At 52.9% G+C, this 12,936-nt stretch overlaps 2 protein-coding genes across 2 annotated transcripts; both read left to right on the forward strand.

The window, feature by feature from the left end:
• Positions 1–5,654: 5,654 nt before the first annotated feature.
• SMAC4_09076 (uncharacterized protein) lies at positions 5,655–9,566 on the forward strand (the record flags this gene model as incomplete). The annotated part of the gene is made up of 2 exons (XM_003344045.2): positions 5,655–7,041; positions 7,107–9,566. The coding sequence occupies 2 exons, from the start codon at positions 5,655–5,657 to the stop codon at positions 8,762–8,764; spliced, it is 3,045 nt and encodes a 1,014-aa protein (XP_003344093.2). The 3' UTR covers positions 8,765–9,566.
• Positions 9,567–9,816: 250 nt separating this feature from the next.
• SMAC4_09075 (uncharacterized protein) lies at positions 9,817–12,716 on the forward strand. Its single transcript, XM_003344044.2, has 2 exons — positions 9,817–11,661; positions 11,737–12,716. Exons 1-2 carry the CDS (start codon positions 10,286–10,288, stop codon positions 12,014–12,016), a joined length of 1,656 nt encoding a protein of 551 aa, XP_003344092.1. The 5' UTR covers positions 9,817–10,285; the 3' UTR covers positions 12,017–12,716.
• Positions 12,717–12,936: the final 220 nt, after the last annotated feature.

The raw sequence follows: 12,936 nt of genomic DNA on the forward strand, positions 1-12,936 counted from the left end.
CCATTAACTCTTGGCCCGATGACAAGCTGTGGTCTCAACAACGGGCAGTCGTAAGGCTTCGAGGAAAAGTTTGACGGAGTTACTAGCATACACAGTAGGTAGCATAGCAAACTTGAAAAAAATACCAAACCACCAAACAATGGCAGCCACCATCAACTTTTTGAGATGTAGCATGTAAGGTAGATGACGAACAAGGCTTTTCTCAACGCATTACCTCCCAGGTGTTATTGACTTTCTCCTCTCGCCTTCAGATGATCGACTAACCATCTATGGTACGCATTACAACATTGGCCAAGACTCACCACCTAACTCAACATCAATGCGATGTGACAAGATCCGCATCACCACACCGCCCCCAACTCACATCGTCGTCGGCGATGAGCGGGCCTTCCGGGACCCCTCCCCCGGGCCCAAAACATAAGTCACGAACACGAAAAGTCCGGCGATGGCTCCCCGGTTTTGCCTTATGCAGGGGGAAAGAAAAGAGCAAGCGCGATCGATGACTGACAGCCAAGCCAGGCAAAACAACACCCACACCCACACAAGACAGAAAAAGCAAACATGACACCGCCAGGTCGGTCAAGCCTTACAGGCCTTACGTCCCGGGACTCCGGTCTTTGGTGTTGCCTTAATTTTAGAAATACATGTAGCCATGCTACCTAGCCTCGTTAGGGTTCACTCGGCAGGTAGCACAGTACCATATGTGTCTACTTTGTTACCTCTCCCACGCTGTTCTCCTTATTGGCCTCCTGCCGTCAAGAGAGAGGTTCGGCTAGTAGCCAATGCACATTACAGCTCATCAGCAAGCCACAAAATCAAGAATCGGCGACGACGAACTGTTTGACGCAGGTGACAATGGAGTGGACTGGACTGGACGGTGAAGCGAACCTCTGAAGCAAGTACAGAAGAAGAGCTTTTACGCACTAGCGTAAGCGCAGCAAACTGCCGATCAACGGTTTCGCCTTGTGAGCCGACGGATCTGGCATTTGGGCTTGGGCTTTGCAAATGGTTTGGCGTGATATAGAGGCAAGGTGGTGGTGGTGGTGGTGGTGTAAGAGGCTTGTGATCTCCTCGACACCTATTACTCTCCGATCATAATCACGAGGCCGAGATGAAAAAGAAGTTATGCTTTGAAGAGCCGAGCTATCCTCTTGATTTCTCACGATATGGGGTTGACTCCCGTCCATAATCAAAAACAGAGTGTCTCATCGCAGAGGTTTCCACGGGCAACAAAAACAAACTTTTCAACGGCGACCCGTCACACCGCACCGGGCTGTGTCATGTCAACGGTGGATGGACGGTTTGCCGCTTCCCATACAGGCAGATCTGTGACAATGCTAAGAAAAGATCAACACATCAAGGTCACCGTCGCCGTCACCGTATGGCCCTGAAAACGCAGTAAAGGGGAGAAAGCAAAGAGAAAGGTATGCAGCGGAGGCCACGGGATCACACCGACAGAAGGGCATCATAATCGGAGAGGGCGAGTACTTATCGAAAGGGCTCGAAATCGCCTCTCTTGTCTCCCTGGTTACTTGATCAAACTGGTCATTGTATCCGATAAATCCCCACGGAGTGAGTGTGTAATGTGTTTGTTTGCAAAGTTACCCAAGCAAAACTGCTTGCCGTCAAACCTCTTGGCTCAGTTTCATAAACATTATGCTGCTGGGGATTCGGGGGGAAAACTTCTTGTCCCTCGTGACTGTTCCAAAGGGATGATGAAAGAGTTTGCTTGCTTGGCCTGAACCGTAGTTTCGGTATATTAACCGTGATGCAGGACCAACCTGCTCGTAAGTGAGGTGATCATTTTGTGGTTGAGTGGCTGTCATCTACCATGGAAGACCGAAGACCGAACGGGAACGACGATTAGCGACCGGTGGACGAGGACGGAAGAGACTGATGTTGAAGGGTTACCGCAAACCACATTCGAGCATTTGTGGGCTTCGCGAACGGAGAATTTGTGATCGGTCACTCGATAAATTTCTCAATGTCGCAGATGATCCGCCAGATCCGATGAGGTCTTCACTTCACTCGAAGGTGCGGACGCGAAATGGAATTGGTTGGACATTTGGTTTGAGTCTTGGGGAAAGTCGTGGAAGCGCGTGTTGATGGAAAGAGAAAAGCTTTGGCCAGAAAACTGCCCTATGAGGTAGAGACAGTGGGGTCTGTGCTCCACCGCGGATGATGGCGGCGCTAGTGTTTCCGATTTGGCCTGAGGTTGCAATGACCTGATGGATTGAGGAAAGCTCAAGGGGTGGGGCAATCTCTTAGCGGGGGGTGTTCCTGCGTCAGTGCACGCGTGTCGAGGTGGTGTCGGTTCGATCGACTCTCTCTTTCCTTTGACCAATTCATTCCACTTCCAGTTCGGTTTCTCATTCATCTTCAACAACGAGTGGTTTCTACGGTTTGAGTCGTTGACCAACGATGTCGTCCAAATAACCAAGTTCCAAATCCAACCCCTCACCTCTCTCTCTCTCTCACAACCGTTGAGATGTGGCTTGGGGGGTTCATCGCCCCTCATCGGCTTCTCATCCGTGAGCAAGCCTGACGCCATGCAAAACACACGCGACAGGAGAGCTGCCTACCTCTCTGCCTCTGCCGACTTCCGCACGTGTTCGCCATGGCTTTTTCATTTCCCGTGGCCTCGTGTGTGTGGCCGCCTTTCCCGTTTTCTTTTCGCCCGTAAACTTCCCACGACCGCGACGCCGCATCTCAGCCCATCAAACTTGCTGGCAGTCAGTCCTCGTGTTGAGGGCTTGCTGGCGTCGCACAGCAAAAGGCGTGGACGGAAGATGTTCAGCCCATGTGGGAATCATGACCTGGGGGAAATGGAAGACCAGGAGAAGGAAAAGTGGCTGGCGCCTTTTCATCTTCCTTGAGACGATCATGTCTTGGTTAATTCCTTCAGAATGATACTACCCAGATCGCAAGCGCTTCTGGACGGACTCGGGATGGATAAGCACATCACATCCTTCGCGGGAGTGGGCATCATCATATCATACTTTTTGTGTGTATGTAAGGTATGTATCCATCCACTGAGCGATCATAATGGTTAGCAGATCAGATCGAATGGGTCAGATCCGATGACCATGACGCGGAACCGGGGCACTCAAAGAATGGAGATGGGCGCGTCTCTTGGGCCTCTTGTCTTCTTATACCTACCAAAGCCTTTCCAGGGCCTCTGTTTCACACACAACTCCTTGTCATGGTCGGGAGTGTTTGATGAAGGGACTGGCGAGACTGGCAAGAAATGGGTGCAAGTCCGACCTATATCATGCAGGGTAATATATAAGGCTGGGTGGTATCGACTGATCACATCCCGGTCAACGAGGGTGGTGTTTTGCCAGGCCAGGGGACCCGAGGGCATCCAGATCCCCGTAGTCCCCTTCATTTCCTCATCCCCATTCCAGAATCTCTGGACTCGGGAACTTGTTGCGCTTCAGCCTTCCAGGAAAAGACTCTCTTTTAGTTCTCGACCTCGGGTGTTTCTCCCCTCTTTTACCCTCTTTGCTCCGTCAGCTCCGCCCCCCTCCATCACTTTCGTTGCCTTGCCTCCTCTGGTAGTTGCAGTTCTGGTTGCTGTGGTGTTGCAGAGAGCAGCTGTTCCCAGCAGGAAATCCGCTACTAGTTCGGACGTCTTGTGCTCGAGCCACATCGCCAACACCACCTCACTTCATACAAGTCACTCGCTTCTGCTTCTGCTTCTTGCCTTGCCTTGCGTCGCAGGTCTTGTTTCTTCAGCCAATTGGCTTCTGCTACACTCTTTTTGACCTTCTGCTGATACCGATATCTTCCTCTTTCGCTTTCTAACGCACGGTCTTGACGACCTGGCTGCCTGTCCTTCGTTCTCCTTCGGCTGCAAGCTGTACAAGCAAGGCCTTCGCCTCCACCAACACGCACCTGACAGCCGGACAGAAGACAGCTGCGTTCAACAGACATCAAGAACAGCTCGTGGCATCTGTCCTTGTGTCCTGCTGCTGCTCATTCCAAGAATCCGGATTCTTAGGGAGGAAACTTGGTGCACTTGGGTGTGCCCTACTAAAATCCGAGGTCCTCATCACTCACTGTTCCGGAGGACTCACCTTTCCCTTCTTTTCGGCTCTCCTTTCCGCTCGCCGTCCCCATCACGCTGTCCTAGCTACCTACCTACAAGGCTGTGCCTGATCGACGACGACTTCAGACGTCACCCCTTTTTTTACTTATTTTACACCAAGTAACGGCGTCCTTACCGAGTCCCTGCGAGGCCCCGTCTCCGTCCCACAAAGCTGAAACACCATCGGTCTTCTGGGGACACACAGCATTGGGTCTCGTACTCTACCATACCCATCATCAACTCACCTCAGGTCCAAGGTGTCCACTTATTTCACTTCCCTTCTCTTCCGAGCCGGCTCGTTGCCGGTCGTTTGGCTCCCGTTGTTGCAGACTCTCGGCCGTACGCGAAGAACCCCAGCAGTTCAACCCATCTCTCGTCATCCACCCGCCCATCCACCATCGACATCCACCCGTTCATCCCCTTCGCCGACTCAACTGGAAGCTTTGCTTTGCCACACACCCGCACCGTCGACCGGGAGAGCAATACTATCCTGGCAATTTTCGGGTGATCTTGGCAGGCAAAGAACCTTCTTCTTTGACTCTATTATTATTCAGTCTTCTCCATCGGTGAGCATTGGCCAGTCCACCACTTCGAAAGCTCTCGAGGCATTGCCAAGACGCCCAAGCAAAAAAAACTGTAAGTGGTCTTCGCACTCCTCTTCACTATGCTCGGTTGTTCAAAACCCCCTTTTCTTGGCTGTGGGCTGCGTAGCAGCTTCCTGTTGCAGAAGCTGGGTCTTCCTAGCAGAAACAACGAACAATATCAGGAGCAGTTGCTCCCACAACCCGGACATATTGGGCTTGTCTCTGATTGTCCTAGCCCTTTGGTGTACAGACATTGACTGACTCTTCTCAATATCCAGACCCTCTGCACATTTGCACTTGCTCTCCTGGCATCTACCCTCCCCAAACACTAACTTCCAAATCTCCAGGCCATCGAAATCGCGCTGTTTGTTCGGCTCAGCCCACGCTCTACGGAACAATTCCGTGGATTTCCTCCCCAGCAATTTCAGGGAACCAAGCCCTCGTTTGTTTTATTACGGATACTTACACCTCAGAAATCGGTTCCACAACCTTACGCTTTAGAGTTCTACTTCGACCCATTTGCAACACCCCCAGGTATATCCGAGTCAGGGTGCTATTTGTTGTGCGACCTTTTGGGGGTGCCAAGAGAAATTCGGTTACGAGAAACCCGTCCTACATTCGCCCATTCAGCCCTCTTAGGTCACCATCATCTACCGGGAAACAGCAAAGTCTCTGGTTTGTGTGATTGTTTTCTGGGAACATACTACACACACCACCGAGCGGGCACCTACTTTGGATCACTCTGGGAAAGAGCTTGGAAACACCTCACTTTGAATGTTCGATCGGTCGTCAGGGGCTTCACATAAATGAGTTATCAAAATGGGAGAGACATGGACCGACAGTCACAGCTAGGATCTGTCAGGAGGGCGAGGGAGCAGGCTGGGTTAAGAGAGGGTCCTTCAATTCGGAGGGTGGTAGAGGCAGAAGAAAATGAGCCTCAGGTTGCCCGGCCTAGCAGGGCGCGGACAGCAGGAGCTGGGATGCAACAACAACAACAACAACAACAACAACAACAACAACAACAACAACAACAACAACAACAACAACAACAACAACAACAACAACAACAACAACAACAACAGCAGCAACAACCGCGGTCTCAACGGCCACCACCAGCACCGGCAGGACTTCAGATTCAGACAAGGGAAGGCGGGATCGGAATAGTCATCTCAAGACCAATCCCAGTGGTTCCACAGTGGCCATTGGGCTCACAGGCCGCAGTTCCTCTTACTGGGCAGGGGCAGGAGCCATATCGACCTCCGGCTGGGAAGTCACAACCACCAGTACGGCCGCCACGACCGAGTAGAGTGCCTTCCATTTTGGACAACTCCAGAGTGCAAGAACCCACGCCAGTCTCGGGCTTTCAGTACAGACCACAGCAAGGCGGAATAGTAGCAGTTGACCAGCAGCCGCAGCAGCAACAGCAGCAAGAGCCACTGTCAACCGTCCCCGAGACTCCTCCCCGACCATCCACGCTTTCGTCGTTGGGGACGATCCCCGACTTCCCGCTACCCGGCCAAATGCCTGCTGCTGCACTACCACCACCCCGACGAAGCGTGACCCTCGGACCGCCGCCATCAGCACGACGCGGAGCGTCCTCCTTCTACTCAAATGCCTCCTTCGTCTCGCCCATCCCCGAGGAAAGCCCAGGAACACGATCGAGATCACACACCTCCTTTGCGTCCAGCGCGGCAATACCCGACAGCTGGGGCACCGTTTCCCCCGGACTCAGCCCGCAGTATCCGTCCACGGACCACGAGGAGCACGTCATGGGGATGCACCGAAACAATAATGAGAACGCACCTCCGGGATACGAGGAGGATGCCGAGGACAGCCGACTTGTCAGGAACGCGAGCGTGGGGAAGAGGGCCAAGCCTACGTTGGTAGCGGCGACGAGTCCACGCGTTGGGAATGGAGGAGGATGGGCTGGCGAGAACCAAGGAACGGGTCCCGGTCCGACGACTCCTGGTACGCCCTACCGAGACCCTTTCGCTACAGGGACGGGTTATATCGAGCACTCCAGCTCGTCAAGTGCCAAGACTCCACAGATTGGTTCCGCCATCACGACAGATGCGATTTTGGATGCGTATGATAATGCCAGCTCATATGACCAGACTTCGTCGTCGAACGAGAGGATGCCTGGAGGAGGAGGACGAACGTACAGTCGGTTTTCGGCCATTAGGAGACCGCCCAATCTCGACATGGATGCCGTCCGCAAAGCCCAGGCCAGGGGAAGTTTGACGAGTCTTTCGGAGCTGATACGGCGAGCGACTCGGCTGGAACAGAGTTTGGAAAACGGCAAGAGACCTGCGAGTAGGATCGAGGAGCAGCTGTATGATGAGTTTGGGTCCGAGAAGGAGATCTCTGGTAAGATTACCCCCAACCCTTCGTCCGTCTGCAAATGAAGAGAACAAGGCTAACAACCAAAACAGTAGAAAACGAAAAACACCAATCCGGCTTCTCGGACATGCTCGCCGCCTTCCCACCTCCCGCTCACCCGCAAATCCCACCCCGCCGCTTCCGCGATAGTCTTCGAGACCAAATCCAATCATGGCCTCTAGCAGCTCTCAACCGCTCACCCAACAACAACTCCCGCGGCGACGGCAGCGACGGACCGCCCAGCGATGGCAGCAACGGCTCCCATAAAAAGCCCGGGCGACGGATCTGCCGCCTGCCCGTCTGGGGCTTCATCCTCCTCCTCACCGCCATCGTCCTCCTGACAGTCGCAGCCGTGGTCATCCCGCTCGAATTCCTAGTGCTCCAAAAACACAAGGGCGCCGGCTCCGCCCAGCAACAGCTGCAGCAATGCCAGCAGCAAGTGACCTGCGAAAACGGCGGGACGAACATCGTCTCCCAAGGGTTCTGCTCCTGTATTTGCCGAAACGGATTCACGGGCTTCAACTGCAACGCCATCGACACGTCCGGATGCAGCGCCATGACGTGGTCCGGACTGGACGGGGACGCAGCCACTATTGGAGCAGCCATCCCGCGGTTGGTGACGTACTCTTACCAAAACTTTTCAATCCCTCTCGATGGAAGCGAGATCGTAGCCAAGTTCAACCGGGAGGGACTGTCATGTGGAGCGCAGAACGCGCTGGTTACGTTTGACGGCAGAGCACTCAGACAAGGCGATGCACAGAGTCAGGTGGTTAGTTTGGATGCTGCTAATGATGCTGATGGGAATGGAAATGGGAATGGGAGTGGGGGCTTGGGTGATGTAAATGCGAACGCGGCTAATGTTATTGTGGATGGAGTGGCGATTACGACGATTTCGGTGCTGGTTGGACAGTTGACGACCATCACGCTTGAGGCGCCGTTGCCGGCTACCTCAGTGCCCGTGGCGTCAGTGCCGGCGGCTACGACGAGTGCTGCTGCTGATGGGGATGGGAGTGGTGGTGGTGCTGCAGGAGGAGGAGGAGGATCAGGGAGTGGCGAGACTGCTGGTTCTGGTAGTGGTAATGGAGGGGCTGGTGCTACTGCTACGGCTACTGCGGGAAGTGGGAGTGGAAGCGGCTCTGGGTCAGGTTCTGGTAGCGGTTCGGGCAGTGGGAGTGGTTCGGGCTCCGGCTCCGGCTCAGGAAGCGGAAGCGGCAGCGGTTCTGGCTCAGGCTCCGGCTCTGGTTCCGGTGACGGCACCGGCTTCACAACCATAACCACAACCGGCACCGGCTCGGCGAGCTCCACACGAACCATCGCGACCACTCTGACCATGGCCTCCCAAGCTCCCGGTTCCAGCCAGACCTTTTTTGTCACCGAAGAGATCCTCGACTTCGCTAGGGTCGCGGTCCTCTACATCCTGCAGGAGGAAGACCTGGCCAGAGCCGAGGAAGCGCAGACGGCGATCCAAAAGGTGTTTTCCCAAGTCAGCGCGGCGATCCTGAACGATGGGAGTAACCCCGTCAGTCGGGACACGGCGCGGAACGTTACCGTGGGGAATGGCAATACGATCGACTTTGTGGACTTTACGGTTGATGTTGGGGAGGGAAAGCTGGTGGGGGGTGAGTCGCATCCTGCTACGAGACTGAGGTTACGACGGGCGGCTGTAGAGGGTATTGGAAGTGGGATGTTGGGGTGGTTTTGTTTGACATGACCATGAGGCATGGAGTTACGGTATATGTGGGAAGAGTGACGATGGGGAATGGAGATGGAGTTATTGGGTAACAGTCAAGGCATGAACACACTATCGTCGAGAAAAAGAGCAGGAGTTTTTGCCTTACTCCGACACACACGAACGCATTCGAGGCATATATATCACTTTGGCTCATCGGAGCATTAAAAAACGCTTGAATATTTGGGTGTCTTCTTTTTCTCCTTTTCTTTCTTTTGGCAACAACATTTTCATTTCCTTTCTTAAACCATGTATTATGTACACGACACATATTCTACACATTTTTCTTCCTCCTCCTTATGGGTTTGCTTGCTCTTATGTATGATGGGATGGAAGGATGGACTGCATGGCATGGTCATTGGCGCGAGCGGCACCTGAGGACTTCAGGTACGGGGAGACTTTGGTTTATAAACACGCCGACACCGACACAAATGAATGGAACGGTTTTGCTTTGTTTTGTTTGGATTCCGATACGAAAAGTAAATGAAGTAAACACTTTGTAGGAGTACTAGAGCTAGACGACAGGACGAGTGAAGAGGAATGACAAAAAGCTGATAGTAGTGCTAAGGTTGACAGTTGTGTTCCAGTCTGTCCAATCAAGTTGCGAATAACGTCCGAATTGGGAAGGCTTGATGCTGTAGCTTCAGGGCATGATGGAGTCTCTTTGCTCATGGAGCCCCATACACAGCGGGCACACAGCACAACATCTGCATTCTTACTCTGAGCGTGATAATTACAGACTTGTGATACAATAAACATCTTATCATTGCGTTTTCTTGCTGCTCGCTACCATGGCGACTATCATACAGACCTCGGAGCAATACTGAAAAGAAAAGCACCAATATAAACTTGGAGTAACAATCCACGAGCGACCTGAGCGTCTCGAGCACCCGACGTTGTGGCTATGCCGCCGACGATCACCTGACGCTTGCGTAATTGGCTCCGCTTCTTTGTCCGGGTGGTCCGGGCACTGGTGGTTCTTTTATCGATTGGCTATTATTACACTAACACAGGAGAGCAGTCCAGGCCGCGCGCGCACTCACACTGGCGGGCCGCTGAGGCGAAACATGAAGTGGAAGCGTTTGGGGGACTGGGGGATTCCATTCCATTCACCGGGCTGGGGCTTCATTCTCCCGTCATTCGTATCAGCCTATCCATTCGGAAGTGAAAGCTGACAAGTTGTCCATTTCGTTTCATCTTCTCTTTTCAACTTCACAACATCTTGCCGTCTTTTTGTCCCCCATCGCTCTTTCAGACTGTTTTCATCAAACACTGTCGGTTGACTGGGTTATTATACTAGTCGAACGTGCGTGCGTCATTGTCTCTCGTCGCTCGTGTTAGTGCCCAGCTAGCGCCCAGCAGCACTTACACCACAGGAACCCACCTATTTCCCCCTTATTCGGGATCGACTTACACACCTGAACCACGACCTCATACTTTGAACTTTACCATCCAACAACAACGACAACCGATCATTGAACTATCATCGCCGCAATCATCACGATGATACCCAAACGCCTCACCGCCGCCGCCGCCGTCTCGGCCACCTTGCTGTCTGCTAGCAACGCCTTCCTCATCCCACCCGAGCTCTCCGAGACCGACATCGCCTTTGCGCAAGAAGTCGCATCCGATATCAACCCTCTCGACAACAACAACAACAACAACAAGCTCGACCCCATCACCGCCTCTGCGTCTCGACACCAACTCATTGAACTTGCCTGCCCCGGCTGTCCCGTTCTCGTCAAAGACCGCCACCACAACAGCCACCACCCCAAGGTCCTAACCGATAAGCCGAACCATTTGGAGCTGGACTTCAAGATCGAGCATATCTCGGACACCTCTGGCGATAGACTTTTGGTTAACGGCTTTGAGTTATACCCCAATGCCGATCCTCTGAGGGGTGAATTATGGGCTGGACAGGTATTGGAGGGTGCTGGTCCCCAGCCAAAGCCAGTGAAGGACGTCAAGGAGTGGGTTGAGAAGATGGACGAGGTCAATTCCGACCACGAACACGACTCCGATCACGATTCCGATCACGATTCCGATCACGAAGACAACAAGAAGCACAAAAACAGGAAGCACAAAAACCGCAAACATCGCAACCGCCACCCCAAGACACTCCCGCAAAACCTCGGTTTTGGCCTTCGCACCTCTCTACCCCAGGCTTCTTCCGACCCCGCCGACGCGCTTACTTTGCAGGAGATTATCGACCTGAACCTCCAAATCCTCGAAGTCGGCACCGCTTTTGTCTCGGGAATTCCCAGCGTAGAAATCAAGTTATTGCGGGACTCCAAGACGCAGAAGTTGATGATTGGGAATATCGAGACTACCACTGCTTCTAATGAGGACAGTGGTGTTTCCGTGCCGTTTATGGGTGTTGCTCCCGAAGAAAAGGAGGAGGAATGTGATAATTTTATCTGCAGATTGCTGGAAGGGTTCAGGGAGAAGGTGAAGGAGGGCAAGGAGGCTTGGGGCAAGAAGATGATGGGTGGTTGTCATGGTGGTCATGGTATGGGCCAGTCTGTTCCTGCCGTTGAGGAGGTTACTACCGAAGATGGTGAGCGGAAGATGCCAGTCGTGGAGATTGATATTGAGCGTATCGACATCACTGAGTCCGAAGATGGTACTTGGGAGATTGTTGCTTCTCCTGTCGATGTTGAGAAGGAGCAACAGGTCGAGGAAGATGAGAAGATCAAGGACCTACTCGATGAGGTGCCCCCGCAGGAAGAGTCTGAGGAGGGACATCGCGGTTGGCACGGACACCACCATGGTGGCATGCACAGATATGAGCACAGCTGGGGCCAGTTGCTTAAGAGCATCACTGCCCATGTGTTGCTGCCCGTGTTAGTTGGTATCATCGCTGGTGTCTCTGTTAGCTTGTACGTTTTCTCCATCCTTTCCCCCCCCCCCCTTTTTTTTCTCTCGCCTGGACGATAACTAACATGTTCAAACAGCATCGGCATGGCCTTCGGAACTCTCATCGTCGCTCTCTACCGCTTCTTCTACCGCCGCGGTGGTTCCGGCGGTCGCAAGTGCCGCCGCAACGGTGGCGCCGGTTGCAAGCGTGCTCATCGCCACCGTCATCGTGACCATGGCAGCAAGGACGAAGCCGAGGCTCCTGTCGAGGAGAAGGCTGGCTTGTTGAACGCCCAGGAGCCCGAGGCTGATGTCGAGGCGCCCCCTCCGGCTTATGAGGATGCCAAGGTTGTTGAGGAGGGTGAGGTTAGGAAGTAAGGCATGGCATAGCCTTAAGTGGTCTGTCTTTATGCCCGCTGGAGCAAGGTAGGAATATTGCTTGGGGGTAGTATAATGTAGGATATGTAGGATATGATAGAAGCGAAGGTTAGGAAAGGCATGGAAGCTGATGGAATAGCAAGAAAGAGAAGCTACTGGGCCACTGCCAGATTGTCAAGCACCAAGATAGGAGGACACAAGTTAGCTGTTTAGTTAGGTACGTTCCTTTCACAAATTACCATTTCCATTTGTTGTAGTAGTTGTAATCAATAAACATTAGCTATTACAACAATCCGCATGTTGTTACTTTCCATGCCGGTAAGTAAACCCATTTCCGCTGAACCATGCCTTTCCACCTCCACTATGTGGACAAGGTATGTACCTAGGTATGCCACCCACCCGATGATTAATTCGATTCATCTCTTCGCTCTATCCACGCATCCCTCCTCTCTACCATAATGTCTAATAAACCATTCTGGCGAGCCTGATAACCAAATAGGAACCGCTGATATCCAAAGCTTCATATGATGTCGTGTTAACCGCACCGTGCGTGGGACCGTTGACTGAATGCCAGCTTGTCTTGTCGAGACGATGCGATGTGATACGTATGCTCTTTGGTTTGTTGTCATCCGTTGATTCGTATTCCTTGTCTTCCTTCGTGTGTTCCTTCCTTCCTTCCTTCCCTCCTTCCCTCCTTCCCTCCTTCCCTCCTTCCTTCCTTCCTTCCTTCCTTTCACGTTCCACGCCCTAGTTCTAATTGTCCAATTCCCCCTCTATCCTTATTTCTTCCCCCTTTCTTCCCGCTTTCTTCCTTGCTTGCCAAAACGCCCAAACAGAATCCCAAGCCCAGCCCAAACCCCAGCCCAAACCCCAGCCCAAGAAAAAGCCGAGTCCAAAAGGTTGATTTACACCTTCCCCTC

This window comes from Sordaria macrospora, chromosome 1, assembly GCF_033870435.1.
Source record: "Sordaria macrospora chromosome 1, complete sequence".
Classification (NCBI taxonomy): Eukaryota; Fungi; Ascomycota; class Sordariomycetes; order Sordariales; family Sordariaceae; genus Sordaria; species Sordaria macrospora.